This window comes from Mastacembelus armatus, chromosome 24 (assembly GCF_900324485.2).
Source record: "Mastacembelus armatus chromosome 24, fMasArm1.2, whole genome shotgun sequence".
Taxonomy (NCBI): domain Eukaryota; kingdom Metazoa; phylum Chordata; class Actinopteri; order Synbranchiformes; family Mastacembelidae; genus Mastacembelus; species Mastacembelus armatus.
The window spans coordinates 17,045,363-17,062,888 of record NC_046656.1 but is presented as its reverse complement, the minus strand read 5'-3'; the positions used below and the strand labels follow the sequence as shown (position 1 = coordinate 17,062,888).

The following is a 17,526-nucleotide window of genomic DNA, read 5'->3' as shown; positions in this document are numbered from 1 at the left end:
CTGAAGTCCTTTGAGTTAAATAACCGGACTTAGTCTCTGCTTTTATTTTGAATGATAGGTCTTCCCAGTGTTTCTAATGTATCAGTGGTCACTTGATGCTGCTCTACATAATGTCCACAGGGCAGCAGCAGCACACTAGTACAGAAAACCTACTGCAACTGACTCACTGAACTGGATGCAGCACTAAGTCTCCTGTACCACTGTTTACAAAACTGTGTTGTATGAGCCCACAAATACTGGACTGTCTATTCCACAAGTGTAGTTTTTTTATTCTAACATGCAGGATGTGATACTGGGTGGATTTTTCTGATAAAATTATTATTATATTAACTGAAGAAAAATAAACTGACCTGTTAACAGAAGCCATGGAGTCGCCCCAAAGAAGAGAAGGAAATGTTTCAAAACATTATTTCAGTGTTTCAAATCTGCATTTAAGTGTAATATACTCACATGCACCACTAAGATGTTGAGGTTCTCTCTGGGAGTGATGAGGATGGATAGGATCAGGAATGAGGACATCAGAGGGACAGCTCATGTTAGATGTTTTGGAGAAAAAGCCAGGGGAGCCAGATTGAGATGGTTTGGACATGTTCAGAGGAGGGACAGTGAATACATCGGTAAAAGGATGCTGAGGTTAGAGCTGCCAGGAAGGAGGCCTAGAGGAAGACCAAAGAGGAGGTTCTTGGATGTAGTGAAGGAGGACATGAGGATAGTTGGTGTGGGTGAGGAGGATACAGAGGATAGGGTTAAATGGAGGCAGATGATTCACTGTGGCGACCCCTGAAGGGAGCAGCCGAAAGGAAAAGATACTCACATGCACCACTGTTGCATTTTGGTGACATGTTTCCTAATCACCATTAACATGAACACTATATTTTATTGTAAGTCAACTCCATATTCACCATTTTGCAGCCTTGACAATTTATTAGAGCACCACACATGTATTCATCTGCAGCAGAAAACAATAGAAAGTTTTTCTTAAAAAAAACTACAATACCAGATGTTATAAAATCATTATGACTGAATTTATATAATCATTAGTATTTTTTAAAGGTTTACATCTTTTAGGGAATCAGTGAGTTGTGTTGGGAGAAAGAAGAGATGAAAACAGGACAATGTACATGCTGTTATCAAGAAATTATAGACCAATTTAGTCTTGAACAAGGTCACTAAAGACCACACTGGCTACCCAGTCATCAATATATGGTAAACCTTATGTGGGTGTTTATTATTAGGTAAGCCACTATAAAAATCCCCTGAAATTAAATTACACATTAACTGCACCGCTAAGATGAACAAAATCAAGACAAAGTGGTTTACCTGATTTATCTGGCTGATGTCCTACCCAAAAAAAGGCAGGTGGAATAAAAAATTCATTGTGTCCGTCTTAGTACTACATCATTTTGTTTAATTTCAGCTCTATCAGCCCTATAAGCTTTTTGCTTCTATATCCTACATGCTTCATGCTCTTTATCCTGCCATAATAATTCATATGGCATCACCAGATTGGTCAAAATCCTAAAGCCTCCCACCTTAGCTTATATGACAGTGAGCCAAAAGCATTAGCAACTTCCCAAAATACTGCGCAGAGATCTCTCTCGTCCCGGATGACTGAATGCATCTGGTGCCAGATCCTGTTTGTGTGCTCTGAGCATCCAGAAAAGCAGCAATCACTAACATCCATCTGGTGTTCTGTCATTCCAGCTGGTGGGATATGTGATAGCAGCCCTGACTCCCTTTACTTTTTCTTCTTATCTCTTTTAGGCTTTCATTTTTGTTTTGTTTTTTGTAAAAACCACCCAAGCCTTTCTTGAATTAATTTGCTCTTTAAAGGTTTTCTTGCTCTGCTCAAATCTACCAGTTGATTCTTCAGATTTGATACTAAAGACCTTCCAAAGGACTCACTACTTTCTGCATTTAATTTGAAGCTGTCTCTTTCTCAGACACTCTGACAATGTCTCCCAATTATATTTGTTTCTAAAGCATCCCATTCTTTCCTCTCACTAGCCTTTTACTTCCCAAATTTATCAATTTTCCAAAAGTTTTTAAGGATTAATTTAGAAGCAAAACTTTTTCTGTGACACTATCAGTCAGATTAGGATCTAGCCTCCTCAGTTATTCCTTCTTTACAAGAAATCTGAAAAAAACATATACATTTCTCATAAATCCTTCATATAAACATATGGATCAGATACAGATTAAAGCTCACTCTTAAACAACAGAGGTGTGTGAGAATGTGATTTTAAGTTTGGCAGAAGGAATAACAGTGAAGGACTTTTGTTTGATAAGTATGGGCCTTGAGTGTTTTTCTTATGTCTCTCCTCCTCATTTCATTTATCTTTTCTTCAATTTCTAAATAAGTACCAGCTTTACTTGTAGTCAAATCATTTGAAGCTCTTGAATCAAACCCTGTCTTGCATCTTTTCTTGTGACAAAGAAGGAAGATGGTGCTTCACTTCAGGCCTGTCAGTTTTTAATTGTACAGATGATTGGAATCATAATCGTGTTGTTGCTGAATATCTAGAAGTGTAACTAGAGGACAAATTGCCCAACTAATCCTGTTCAAAGATAAGCACAGAGCCAGCGGGTCATGTAGAGTAAATGTCCTTGAGGGACGATAACAGACTATAAAAGCAGTACAACCTCATATCGGGATTACAATAATCATGATTGGAGCTGACTCTTTGTGATAATGTTAATAGTTCTGTGGCATTCAAGATCTGCTGAGTGCAACAAGGAAACAATGGAGAGATTAGGACTTTGCATCTTTCTGTCTGTACAGACTGAACTTCAGCTCTTCACTGGCACAAGTGGTTTAATTCAGCACTTCTGCATCAGAATCATACCATTCATTTCTGTGGTTCATGACTTCCATAATCTAAGGAAAAGGTAACAGATTTAAAATAGATAAGTGAGTCATCAGTGAGTTTATGCAGAGGAAGATTTAGTTTTGTAACTACAGTAGATCATTTCTTCAATAAGGAGAAAAAATATCCAGAATGCTCAGTAAAGAGCTGTAGCATCACACAAACTACTCATTCAACATGCACATACATTATAGACAAAGTCTACTACTAGTGTCCATTAATGTACACTTTATCAAAAAGATGCTAGACATTTTGCAACTTGATAATTTGACTATAGCTGTCTTGTTTAATCACAGATTTCTTTACCTTACCAAGACATTACTTACTACTTAGTCAATTTCAGCACTGTTAGATGTCTTCTATTCTATCTTCTTCTATTTCTATTTTATATTCTAAGCAAATTAACAATAAAGTAGTAAATTTTGCAAAAGACAATTTGACCGTCTAGCTCACAGCCCAACTCATTATTACAATAAAGATTCATTATGATCTTATCAGTGACAGTTATTCATTATAAAATGGCTATGTCCTTTGGACAAGTGGGTCAGTCCCTCCTCTCTATGCATATTTATGATGTATATATTGTTGTCAGACCAGGTAGTACAAATAATTACACAAAGACAGACAACTGTCAAACAAAGACAGCAGGGAGGAAGAGACTGCAGAAAAAAAGCAAAATCGGCGAAAGGATGCTTTTACAGCTGGTCCTGATCTCACTGCTGGGTCTTACACAGACGACAGGTCTATACTGTATGTATGGGACGTGCATTATCTGCAGCTAAATTCTTCGTAAAACTCTTCATAATTAGAAATATTGTAATAACTTTTTCAAATCTTTTTTCTTCTATTGATTTTCTATCAGCAATAAGTCATGAATTAATCGATTCTGCATGGCAGGTCAGTTTACCTACCAACATACCATACATTATCTGTCCCCTGTTTTCTCCACTCATGTTCAGTAACTGGGCTGCCTTGTACTCAGATGTTTCCCTCTCAGTGGCATCATTCAGATGGTGAGTCAGAAAAATAATTGATTCATATAATAAATGACTTCCCTTTATAACTCAATTACAGTAACATGTTATTGCTGATTTGTTACCTTCTGAATTGTCATTTATCTCTCTCTCTCAAGTTAACAGTGTTAGACCATCAGATGTTACTGTGCTTTCGTCTATTGGACTTCACAAGCACAGGTGAGCATAGGTCACCATTCAGATTCATGCTGTGATATTTGCATCACAGTGTCTGAAATGCATTCATTTTGTGTTTCCACAGCACACAGCTATCTGCAGCCGTATCAAGACTTGGAGGTAAAGTTAAAAGTTTTATTTTGTTGTTTGTAGTGTTTACAAAGATGGAATTTCAGCATCAGAGTTTAACTGAATAGAACTGGCTTACAGTCTAAATACACAGAGTAATTCACTTTAAGAGTTTTATATGAGCTTGTATTTCACTACTGTGCACTATCTTTACTACACTAATATCTATGCTACCTCTGATAATTTGAAACAATGAATCCCAGTTGGTTATCGTTTTTGAAAGCCAAGTACTGTCCATACTTCATATAGATAAAATACTGACTGATACTAAACAGGAACTGTTCTTTAAAATGGATGTTTCCACAATGTCATGCTTTATTAGAAACTATGTAAGACTGATCAGTATGTATCGACCAGCTAATAGTGGCTTATAATGAATTATTACACACCTAAGGTGCATCTGGATTTTGCCATTTTGATGAATGACATTATGTATTTGAACCATAAGAAGTTCAAAAAGATGCTGTTTTTAACTCTGTTTCTGGCTGTAACTAAAGCCTATTTTATTTATCGAGTAATCTGCCTGGTTTATAAAATGTTTAAAATTGCAGAAAAACTCAAAGATCAAGTTGACATATTCATATTGTTTATCTTATCGGTCCAACAGTCCAAAGCTGTTATCAGATATTACAACTGTATTGTTAGAATTATTATAATATTCACGTTCAAGAAGTTAGAAGCAAATGCACACAAAATGAAACAAGAAGCTCTGGGTTTGGGTTTAAAACTTGAATTAATTTTCCTCCATCAGAGCTGATGAGTCTGTTTAACCCTGCACTGATCAGTCCTCTCTCAGATGACACAAACCTGTCTGAACACAGGTACAGAAAGCATTTTCTGCTATACAAGAATGATTCCAATCACTCTTCATTACTTCAAGTCATTTTTTGTTTTCCTCTCTGTAGCACACCGCTGGATCAGGCAAAGGAAGTGTCTCTGTATCTCTCTAACAATCAGGTAGGTTCTTTAACAGCCCACCTTAAAATGCAATGTTGTCTCTTTTGCTTCATCTGATACTTCTACAGCTACATACTGTAAAATGACTTGTTTATTGAAAGCATTCCACAATAAACAAGGGCCATGTTTGAGTGTTAGGGGAAAATAACTAATCAAATTCTCAACATGGAAAAACACCTTACTGGAAGAAAACAGCTTTAAAGTACTGGCTGTTAATATTTTTGCCAACAGGATTCTTGGAAGCTGGTGCTTCTCTTTGTTCAAGTGCATCAGCTGTGCATCTGTGAGCAGCAGCAGGTAAGGATGCTATAAAGAGTACTGTTATGGAATATCTACACTGTATAAGTCATTTCCCACTAGGGATAACAACACAATCACAGAGTTCAAGTTAAGGCGATTTGCATAAATTTGTAAAATTAGGAAAATAAACACTGACATTTAAGCAATAAAAAGGTCCTGCAATTGTGTTTGTGCAGATCTGGACTGTTATCAACACAGTAGTTAAAGAGGTGGACGATGCTCTGCAGCTGCTGCACTCTCAGGTATATTTCACATTATATACAGTATTTTTGTTATCACCGTATTCACACATTTGACTTTTTTCACTTCACTGTTTTGCAGTTGAAACATACCATTGTCAGTGTTGCATTATGGGATGGAGAGTATGACACTTTCCAAAACAAGTAAGTTTATATCCCTAAATGTATCCTTGACACTGGCTTATAATACAAAAGTATGATGGTTCAACAGTTTAATAACATAGTTATTTTGCATAAAGCCTTAAAGAATGTACTTTATAACCACATTGCACATAAATCTTTCTTTTTATCCTTCACTATGACATTATTTGTAATGACTGTGTAGTTTTAAGACAATGAGACTGTTTTACTGCCAGGATCTGTCCATGTGGGGAAACAAAAAGTAAAGAAGAAATCAGACTTGTGAAGGCCGTGCTAACTCAGGCTCTGCAGGTTAGAGTCTCTGTATATCTCTTAGCTACTGTATGTTCAGTCCTTTTGTTTATTCTAGCTACTGTTAAAACATGGCCAATACTGTTGGGAATTTACCAAGTTCATCTTCTCATGTTTTTCTTTTTCTTTATTGGCCAGGAGTCTTTGGATGAGCTCTTGGTAAAGAGGCACTGGTACAGTGACAGATCTGATTTCACTGTCACTCTGCAGGATGCTCTCTTCATCACAGACCCTTCATCTATAGCTGTAAGTTACATTTAGTAGGGCTGCAGGTAGAGCCAAATCAAAGAAATATCAAAAGAGGTTCCTACTAACTCAGGAGCACATTGATTACCTGGCTGACTAATTAACCACCTCCTGTGGTTGGGATCTGTGTAAAAACTAATAATCTGATTATCGTTCCCAGTCCCAGAGCCACCAAAGGAGTCTGTATTTTCTGTTTTAGTCATTCTACTTCTAAGATGGTGAAATCATGCAAAGTGTCAAAGTGTTAAAACTATTCTGGAATAGTTATAAAAACCTTAATGCCAAAACAGCTCAAATGATAATCCAAATCAAAAGGGGTTATCTCCTGAGATGATGCTATTCCCAGTGAGCCTGGGATGGTAACAGAGTGAGTCTTGGTTATCTGGTAACTCAAAATGTACTTCTCATATCTAACATTCTGTACACAATATATGACATGTGACAATATGATACTGTTGCAGAGTGGGAAGCCTCTCCCCGAGTCACAAGTGTCACTGCAAACTGATAAACTGATGGTACAGATGTGGACAAACCTGGTGAGGCCTGATCCAGTCTAAGCACTAATTTACACTAATAGATTAACTGTTCTGTCTGATGCAAACATGACAACAAAGATTTTTCTGCTTTTCAGCTGCATCCCACAGTAGGTCAACATAACACAGACAATAATGGACAGATCATCACATTGCCATGTCCAACTGAGGTGAGAAATAATGCCACACACATCTGTCACCTTGTCACAGTGCGCCATTGGCATTCTTCACTTCACCCCCACCTCTCTCTTCTTTCTCCTCTCTCTTATCTTTCTCCCACCCAAAGAATCAACCATTCCTGAGGACAGAGTCAAACACGCCTTCATATCACCAAAGCAATGCCTCTCCTCTCTTGCACCCAGTGAGTACTGCCTTGCATTAAAGGCTAATGGAGGCTATCGCAGCACTGTTTACCTGCTGTGTAGTTCTAACTGTTGATCTGCTCTATGTGTCTGCTCAGTCTACAGGTACAGAGATGCCCTGTGAGGACTTCATTCCCTCAGCCTCCATACCTACCTCAGGTAAAATGGTTTATGTTTGCATTTCTATGTATTTATGAGATATCTGATTTACTCATAATGTACATTCATTTTATATTTTATGTTGAAGTTGATAGATAAGTTTTTCTTCTACTCCAAATATATTTTGGACTCATTTATAGTGTAGTACTTTACAGTACTTTATGATCCTATACAGAATCTTTAGAAAGCGTATTTATATGTATTAATAAGTATAACATTATTTTACTGTTTATGTCTAATTAATGAGCCTAAGCCTTTATTATCCTGACTAGTCTGAAATGTCTTCTGTATTTCTGCAGTTCATGAACTCAGGCCTGCAGATATCAAAGTCGTCGCTGCTGTGGGAGACTCTTTGACAGTGAGTCCTTTGTCAGTCTTTTGTCAGTCCTTTGAAATTTTGAGTGAAACAGACTATAATCTAAAGTAAGACATCTGATCTAAATGAACAAACTGAATTAAATTTACATTTAAATATTTATTTAGTGAATTTGTTAAAATAATCAGTACATGAATCAATACTAAAAATAGTCTGTATATTATTACATAGCAGTTGACTGAAGCCTTCTACTGTCTGGGGGAGGTCATATACAAATATTAAGAACTTCTTAACTAATCATGCTACTGAAACACTGCTTCTATCTGTCAGGCTGGGAACGGTATTGCGTCCAGCCCAAACAACATCCTGGATGTCCTGAGTCAGTACAGAGGGTTATCCTGGAGGTGAGTCAAGACTTTAACACAGTCATCACACAGGAGTATGTGTATGTTGTGCCACTTGCAGTGTGGGCTTCATTTAGCTTGAAGGCAATTTCAAAACGTTATTTCCCACAGTATTGGTGGAGATGAAAACCTCACAACTGTCACCACTCTGCCTAGTGAGTCTCATTCTTGATAATAACATATATTATTTCCAATCATATGAAAAATATTGTTTCATCCAATTTTTGCTTTTATTATTACCTAACCTTTCCTTTTTTTTTTTTTTTTTTTTAAACAGACATTTTGAAGTATTTTAATCAAAACCTGACTGGCTACTCTGTTGGTATGGGCAAGCAGCACACTCCTCACGCTTTCCTCAACCAGGCTGTAGCAGGAGCAAAGAGCAAGTGAGTGCACCATGTTTAATTACAGAAAACCAGCTTTATGTTTTAGAGAATTGTGCTTTTAAATTAGAAAGATTGTGCTATTTCTTTGTAATATTTGTGATTGCATTTTAAGGGATCTACCATCACAGGTGCGAGCCCTGGTGGAAAGGATGAAGAATGACTCTGTAAGTTTACTGATATTTATTTTTAAAGTGTTTTTGAATTTGAAAACTCTACCTGAAAAGTCTTTCTTCTACAGAGAATAAATTTTGAGTCAGACTGGAAAGTGATCACCATTTTTATTGGTGGTAATGACATGTGCGACCACTGCTACAACTCTGTGAGTACTACTGTTGAGCAATAATTAATGTGTTTGTTTTCCTCCGCCTTTGGAGGAGCCAAAAACATAAAACATAAAAGCTTATGCCTTTGCTTTACAGCTAATTTATTCTGCAGACAATTTTGTTCAGAATGTTGGTGAAAGCCTGGCTTACCTACACAAAGAGGTAAAGTAAATGAAAGACTTTATTTTCAGATGTACAGAATGTTTGTGTGCTTGATTGTTGCCATTAATTGAACCAATTCTTGTCAGGTGCCTCGAGCTCTGGTGAACTTAGTAGAGCCTCTCTTTATTAGTCCACTGAGAGAAGTGCACATGGACACTTCACTTAAATGCCCAACGTGGCTGGTCAAGTAAGTGTTACTTTACACTCTGCCTCTTAATGTGATTTCTGTTTTATTTATTTAAAGTTTTATTACTGCACAGCAACAATCAAGTAATGTGGATTCCAATTATCATGCTAATAAATAATCATAAACAGTGGTAAAATACGATGTTATCTCTCTTTTGCCAGTATTCTATGTCCGTGCGTTATCTTGCCAAAGCCCAACTCTAAAGCGCTCCAGTTGTTGGACGATCTCAACAGAAGCTATCAGGTGGGAAAGGAAGGAAGGAACCAAATGTACAGTAATGCTAAGGTTACTGTCCTATTAATTCTCAGTCTTTGACTCCTTTGCTTCTTTAAGCATTTACTGCATGAGCTTGTGGAGTCAGGCCAGTATGATACTCGCTCAGACTTCACTGTGGTCATCCAGCCTTTCTTCAGGGATATCATTATCCCCAGACTACCGGTGAGAGTTCTGTCACACATCTTGGATTTAAATGTCACCAAAGAGTATTAACCAAGCTGGTATTATTTTATGGTATTCTGTTTTTTATCACTGCTTCAATACCTTGCAACTGTCAGAACAGAAAAGGAATTACATAGGTTTGTTTTGCAGTTCTCAAAAAAATTACTGAAGAATTAACCATTTCTCAAATGTAACATTAAAGGAATAGTCCAGCATTTTGGAAAGCAACACCAAGCTTGTTTATTTTAAGTCCAGATATTCAACACAACCTCCAGTCAGGTTAAACCCATTTCAGTATCACCAGCTGCCAACGTGCTAATTGACTCTATGTCAAGCGACTCAACATGTTTATACAGTTAGCAACATGCTGCTCAAACCAGCAAACACTAAGTAGTCACCCTAAACCAGAGGTAGTCACTCTTAGGTCCATGAGAGCCCAACAATCCCCGTTTTTCCAGCTTCTGCCCTGCTCTAAACTAAGTAACATGCTAGCCATGTGCTAAGCTAACAGTATATTGCCTGTGCCACCAAATAACAAAGATCATGTTTTAAGCCAACCAGCAAGCTAAGCTAGTCCTGCTAACCAGGTATGCCTCAAAGCAGGACTTCACACCAGCTATGTACTTATCTATCATTGCTCCAGTCTTACAGTCTGCTAACTCACAGCCTTGGTCATTTTTTTCACTGCCTGCTTTAAGCAGCTAGTTCAGGTAACATGACATATACTCCATTTGGCTATGCTGGTGTGCCACTGGTTTTATGGTGGCTCTTAAACGGAGCACAGGTGCTACATGAGGTCACTGATATTACCTGATCATTATCAGCTGAGCTAATCAGCTATGGCTAATTTGAGAAAAACTGAACAATGTCATGCTGTAATTTGGCCACGCTTATGTTGGCCTATATATATTCATAGGAATTAAACCCTACAATGGAATACAGGAATATATATATATATTAGTTGCTGGCAACATCAGGACATTAAATCTTATATTATCCCCCCATTTGCCTGCCTACTCTCATCACTCTCCTGCTTTCCTCAGTGGCAGTGCTAGTATCTTAGAAACTTTGCTTACTAGCTTTCACCTGACCTGCTTTATTGGCTTCTTAAGAAGCATTGGTTAGTGAAGGGTCCTTTCCACCGGCTTCCAAGTACCATTTTTCCCTTGGTGTATTCTAAGGCCCTTTTTTAGAAGTGACCTTTTTGCAGCCACAGGAACATTTCTGCAGCTGCGTTTCTGTCAGTTCTCCTCTACCTTTGAGACTGAAATGATCTCATTGCACACTATCACTTCCATTCCAAGGTCAATAGCCAGATGTCCTGCCTGTGAGTCATCTTCCACCCCCACGTTTGTAGACTCTTGGGGTAGGCACTTATTTGTAGCTTAAGTGGTGCAGCCTATGATACTTGGCTGCTGCCATCATGAATTACCAGCCCCTGCTGCCGCAAATGTGGTCTATTCTATCTGCCAGCTGTCTTTCCAGGCTGCCATTTATCATTTTTCCTAGTTGTCATCTGTCCTTCAAAAAATGAATTTGCAGTTTTACAGGAAGGTATGAGGCAGCCAGAGTAGCTGTTTTTTTTTCGTATTTCCAGTATTTTTGGCAAATCTAACCAATTACTAGCTGTGGTTTTATAGTGATTAGGCACAACAGTGGGTTTGAGCTACTAATCTAATACTGCAAATAAGCAAATGGGCATATTTCCCAAAACACTGGTGAATAAATGTCTTTCATGAATTATTAAAATTTTTAAATTGGAAATGAAAAAAAAAAAATTCTGTAGAGGATCTGGGATAAACTGTATGTTTGGAGACATCAATACACTGGCGTCAGTCAGTTGTGATGGATGTCACAGACAGCTCTTAAATCAAGCTATATTTTTCTGCCCAGATTGATAAAAAATAGTCAGCAGTCCTTAAGGTTCATACATTTACCATACCTCTTCCACAGGATGGCCGTCCTGATCGCTCCTTCTTCAGCGCTGACTGCTTCCATCTCAGCCAGAATGCCCACACTCTGATGGCTCGTGCCCTCTGGAACAACATGGTAAGTATTTCTCAGTTATGTCATTTTTTTAATGGATGCATTTAACTTAATGTCATTTCAGGGAATTACTATCCCTCATCATAAAAATAGTAGTTGGACATAAGAGATTACTTTTCACATCAGCACAAACATACAGCAACAGGTTTTCAATACGGGATAAAGATGAGCTGGGTTTCATTCAAAGTCTTTGTGAAAGTGCAAAAACGTATATAGACTGACCTGCTTGCTTTGGTTGCTATAGCAAGGCAAAGTGCTTTTGGTTGTGATGTTATCAGCATGTTAAATGTACCAGTGTATTACTTCTTATGCAGCATTCCTAATACACTATGACTCTTGTTTTCTCATAGCTGGAACCTTTAGGCAATAAGACGTCCACACAGGAATTTACTACAGACATTAATCTGAAATGTCCAACCAAGGTAAGAAATTGCAATCACCTTCATGTTTATCAGTGCTGGTGAAAATGATTATAGCTCACAGTCACAGCTCACTCAAAAAGTATTAGCAATGCTTATTTTACTTTAATTTATTTGAATGTGCATGTCATCTTTCTATATTTTGAAGATATAGAATAGTTGCAGACTCTCATGATGCAATGTAATTTGTCTTTTGGCTACAGGCTTCACCATATATTCGCACCTATAACAACAGCAATTACATCTATGCTGGTCCCTCCCCAACACCTCGACCTATATTGGTAAGAATTTAATGTCCATCTCAATTAAAATACATATAAAATATGTGAAGTTTAACAGCTAAGGACCTGAATGAAGTAATTTGTTGAGAAAATGTGCCAAACATTCTCTGGTTCCAACTTCTTAAATGAGAAGATTTTATACTTTTCTAAGTTCATGTATCTATAAATTGAAAATATTAAAGTGAAAATTAGCCAGACATGAGCAAAACTTCAGGATGGATAATATGACACATTGCAACAATTTTCACCTTTCTTTTCTCCCTCCAGAACTGGGGAAGTGACTTCACCTGTGTGGACCTTGCTCCATCTGACACTGTACCAACTTCAAGTGAGACAGACAATTATCTCTTCGTTATCATCAGACAGTCAATATGACATTACATGTCTTCTTTTATCTATCCATGTCTTAATCTCTTTTTTTATTTATCTATTACACTATGCACACCATCAAAACGGTCTCAGTTTTCCACAAATAAATGCTCGTGCCATCAGGATATTTTAACAGATGCTATAATCAAAAACATGTTTCAATGGGTGACAGTGGCTTTAAACAGCAGAGTTCCAAATTCTGAAATGAGAATCTGGTGAAATGCTAACTATTCCATTACATAGGGATGGTGTTTACAATTATCTTGATAATAGGTTGACTCTCTTTTATATCTTTTTGTCTTCAGTTCACAAGCTGAGACCAGCAGACATTAAGGTGGTGGCAGCACTGGGAGACTCTTTAACAGTAAGTGCACTTTTTCTTTTTAACATAAAATGGCATACACACTGACAGGCAACATTTAACACCAACGTTGAACCAGTTGATATCAGTTATTTGGTGTCACTGAACTATGAACTCTTTAATCAGTTTATTATCAGCCACAGCTATCACCTGTGAGGATCATTTCTTTTATGTTCTGGTGTTTGGTCTTTGATGTAAGAATTATCTTTGTGTCTCACTGTCTTCACTGAAAAGTTTCACTTTTCAAAACACCTTCAAAAAAGGCTGATGTCACTTTATTTATCAGTATCTGTCGTTCGTTGTTCTCTACTCACAGGCAGGCAGTGGTGCAAAAGCAAAGAACCTGTTGGACCTCAATAAGGAGTATAAAGGAGTTTCATGGAGGTATGACATCTAATAAGCTTCACATTAACTGTCACATTCTACAAATGACACTAATGTTTAAATTTTTTGCAGCATTGGGGGGGATAAGACTCTTGAGACCGTCACAACACTACCAAGTAAGTATGCCATTTATTGGTAAATAAATAATCTGTCATTATATCCGACTGAAATAACAATCACTTTCACATAATGCTAACAGTGTGCCTTTGTATTCTCAGATGAGCATTATTTTTAGCATCAGTATGAGTTATTAGATGCTGGTTTCAGCATGAGCAATCTGATTCAAAAGAAGTGCTGGAATCTAATAGTTATTTCAAACTTTAATCTGGAACATTTTCTAAATAACAGGCCTCATGCAAGAGCCACTCAAATGAGCAGATTCATTCTTAAATGGCAAATGTGAGTGATTTAAAACAAATTGTAAAATTTATCAGCTTTTTGCATTTGGAATTTTCTCTGAATTATGAAGAAAATTCATCAGTGATCCAGAGGCATGTATGAGGTGCAATGTCTGCTGATACTTTCTCTGATATACATATTTGTGAGTTCCTATAAACACTGGCTCTCACACATAGACATGTAGCAGATGTATTGTAACAGGAGAATATTGTAATCATATACTTTTTTAACCCAGGGACATGTAGCTCACTGCTTCTCAGTTTTTTTTCTAGATTCTGTTTTATTTATCTCCTCAGACATCTTGAAGAAGTTCAACCCCTCTTTGAAGGGCTTCTCCACTGGTCAGGGCTCGAGGCAGAAGGGTTTCAACATGGCTGTACCTAGAGCTAAAACCTTGTATGTGCATGTTTCTTTTAGTTTCTTCACCTGAGTAAAACACTCTTTAATTCCTTGCCCCTGGATTTGTTCTGTTACAGAGAGATCCCAGTACAAGTGCAAGCTCTCGTCAAGGCCATGAGAGAAAATAAGGTGAAACTTTCAAAAACATGAGTACCATTTGTAATTTTCTGTATGCTTGACGCTAATCATCTATTTTCCTTTCATGCTTATGTTCGGTACAAATATTACACAGGATATCAATTTTGAAAAAGACTGGAAACTTCTTACAATATTTGTGGGGACAAATGATCTTTGCAGTTATTGCCTTGACCAAGTAAGCATTCTTTAAACAGCATGTACTGTACACAGATAACATATTTCTGTATGTTATGGAACTCTAATCAAATGTGCTTGATACGTTTCTGCAGAACAATCTGTCACCCAAGAATTACAGTCACAATCTTATGCTCAGTTTGGACATGCTATACGAAGAAGTGAGTTAAATTAATTACATTAAAATTAATGTAATCTCTCGTCTATGTGAGCATAAGTAGGAGTTATTTTTCCCTCTTCTCCCTATGTCTATAGGTACCGAGGCTCTTGGTTAATGTTGTGGTGAACCTTCAGATAGATGTATTGAAAAAAGTTAAGAGGAACACTCTGGGCTGTTCACTACTTCGGAGGTTTGTTTTGTATAAATTTAGCTTGTTTATAGGTCTGTTTTATGGGCTTCTCAAATGCTGCATAAAATACAAAGTGTCTAAGATCATTTCTTTCAGTGGTGACATCTGTGCATTTCTAGAAGTTAGAATATCTTTGAACTATTTACACTTACACTAAAACTAATTTATTGTCTTGATTCCTCTAGAGATTAGCTGCTCACAAGAAAATTAACAGGAATTTGGTTTTTTTCAGGATCAGCTGTCCATGTGTTATAAACCCAGATGAAAACACCCCAGAACTTGTGGAGATACAACGAATAAACCAACAATACCAGGTAAAGGCTTTTCTAAATATATATTCATGTAAAATTTTGGAAGGGGCTATCTCTGTAATTTCTCTAATTTCTCCATTTTGCTTTGTTTTATTTCTTAGGCTGAAATCCAGCATCTCATTAATGGGGATCGCTATGATGGAAAAGATGACTTTGCTGTTGTCCTTCAACCCTTTTTACAAAATTTCTTTATCCCTTATATTGGAGTAGGTTACAGAGAGAATACATCACAAGAATGATACACACACAAAAAAATCGAATGCACCCTTGCTGAAAATCTGACCTTTTCACCAGATGGGCGAGGCCGACCCCAGTTTCTTCTCTGTTGACTGCTTCCACTTCAGTGAGCGGGCCCATGCTGAGATGGCCATTGCTCTCTGGAATAACATGGTGAGTAATGGAGGCTCTCCTCTGTCTGAGATCCAGTCCTCTGAAAATCAAAAAACCCAGTGTGAAGAATCATCTCAATTTTAACCCATGTCAGCATGGAGCAAACATCACAGCACAGAAAACATCATGCATTCTGTGTTAATCAGTCATATATGTTTGTGTTTGTTGTCTAACATAGTTATGGAAATAAACTCAGCCATTGTTTTTACTTTCTTACAGAAAATAAATGCCACGTTTACATTTTCCTGAAACAATAAAACCTACAACCATTCACCTGAAAAAGATAACCTCTATATGACCCTCCATTCATTTCTCTATTGATGATAACACAGATGTGATCTGACTTCACTAAGCCTGCCTTCATGAACATTACCCCACTGATACCTGGTATCTCCCTCCTTGTTTCACTCTCAGCAGTAGTAAGCAGTGTGAACAGTCAGTTTTTTCTGTTTGACACTTTTTTTTAACAGTTGGAGCCTGTAAACAGGAAACAAGCCTACAACAACTTCACATATGATCGCTCCAAGATTCACTGTCCCTCTGTGGTACGTGTGGTGATTTCTGGCTTCTGGAGAGTAATACCCCTGCTCACAGCTCATTCTATTATTTTATCACTCAACTAGACCCCACTTTTATGGAGTTCCAATGTACTCAATACAAAATACAAAAAGTGTGAAATAAATAATCTAAATACATAAATAATAATAATAATAAATACATTTCTTACCTTTCCTTTTATTTTCCTTCTCAAAGGCAAATCCTTTCATCTTCACTAAGATCAACAGCCTCCCAAGTCCACCTGTAACCATCACCACGACGGCTCCATACACCAACACAACCAGCAGCCCCAGCCCTTCACCAACCATCCCTCTGCCTTTGTGTTCCTCCTCCATGCCTGTATGGGTGCCAGTGGCTGTGGGAATCATCAGTTCACTGGCTGGCATTACAGTCACCTTAGTAATTCTCTCCTGCAGTCAGTGTACAAAAAACAAAGCAAAGAGAGCAATAGAAATGAGAGGAACAGTTTTTTAATGCTGTTGTACTCAAGTATATTTAAACCTTGGAGCTGCATCATGACATTGTTTGAACACTGGAGGGTAGAGAGTAGATTCCAAAGAAACACTCCTATCAAAATGATGGATGGATGATTTGCAATGTTTGGTTTTCTTCACCAGCTGTTTACTGTTTTACATTGGACAAGCAGGGAACAGTCAACTTGTCTGACGTTGCATAGTGGGAGCAGCGGTTCAGTTTTACTTAAGGGGCGTCAGTGTGAGGAGATGGAACTCACTCCAAAAAAAAAAAAAAAAAATCCAGAAAAATATTTGGAAGTATTTGTCATGTCCTGTGTAAAATAATCCATGTTTGAGTGATTTGATGTTAGCAAATCCATACATCTGTACGTTTCTCTTTACTAGTATTTATTTTTTATGAAATAAAAATGCTATGATATATTTAAGTCATATGAAGGACATAGCATTTTAAACCACCTCATAGACTTAGCGTTAACGTTCTTTTTTGCTTTCTTTGCTGAGCATATCCCTATAAATTATAATTCATGGAAATCTGACTTAATTTTAATTTTCCAATAAAGCTTTTATTTTTTAAACGTATTTTCTTATCTTTAAGTATGTGCATATTAAGTAATTCCTGACTTACTGTAATTTTTTTCCCCATGACTGCTCTTCTCAAAAGTTATGGCTATGATCATGTAGCGTTAGGTGGGGTACAAAGAGAAGAAGCCTAATTTCAAAAAATAACCTACGTCAAAACAATATTCCAGTACTTGAGTAAATGTACTTAGTTACATTTCCACCACCTACATTATCTTGGATGATGAGTATGTACAACTGCCTGTATGCATGATGCTTGTCT

The 17,526-nt window shown here is 37.3% G+C and overlaps 1 protein-coding gene across 1 annotated transcript; it reads left to right on the top strand.

Annotated features, from left to right (window-relative positions):
- The first annotated feature begins 3,849 nt into the window (after positions 1-3,849).
- Positions 3,850-16,733, top strand: LOC113137570 (phospholipase B1, membrane-associated-like). The gene is made up of 41 exons (XM_026319305.1): positions 3,850-3,880; positions 4,000-4,060; positions 4,143-4,177; positions 4,938-5,007; positions 5,092-5,158; positions 5,375-5,440; positions 5,620-5,685; positions 5,765-5,826; positions 6,039-6,114; positions 6,253-6,360; positions 6,822-6,896; positions 6,992-7,063; positions 7,180-7,254; positions 7,354-7,414; positions 7,714-7,772; positions 8,061-8,134; positions 8,246-8,289; positions 8,412-8,520; positions 8,633-8,684; positions 8,759-8,839; positions 8,940-9,005; positions 9,092-9,192; positions 9,354-9,435; positions 9,526-9,630; positions 11,584-11,679; positions 12,027-12,098; positions 12,299-12,376; positions 12,644-12,704; positions 13,051-13,109; positions 13,423-13,490; positions 13,563-13,606; positions 14,186-14,285; positions 14,366-14,417; positions 14,521-14,601; positions 14,696-14,761; positions 14,856-14,950; positions 15,183-15,264; positions 15,363-15,467; positions 15,556-15,651; positions 16,122-16,196; positions 16,405-16,733. Exons 1-41 carry the CDS (start codon positions 3,850-3,852, stop codon positions 16,681-16,683), a joined length of 3,207 nt encoding a protein of 1,068 aa, XP_026175090.1. The 3' UTR covers positions 16,684-16,733.
- Positions 16,734-17,526: the final 793 nt, after the last annotated feature.

Coding starts and splice junctions, on each gene's coding strand:
- LOC113137570 (XM_026319305.1), top strand. CDS start 3,850: ATGTTTCCCTCTCAGTGGCATCATTCAGATG. Junction 7,773..8,060: donor CTGTGGGAGACTCTTTGACA/GTGAGTCCTTTG, acceptor TCTATCTGTCAG/GCTGGGAACGGTATTGCGTC. Junction 9,436..9,525: donor ATCTCAACAGAAGCTATCAG/GTGGGAAAGGAA, acceptor TGCTTCTTTAAG/CATTTACTGCATGAGCTTGT.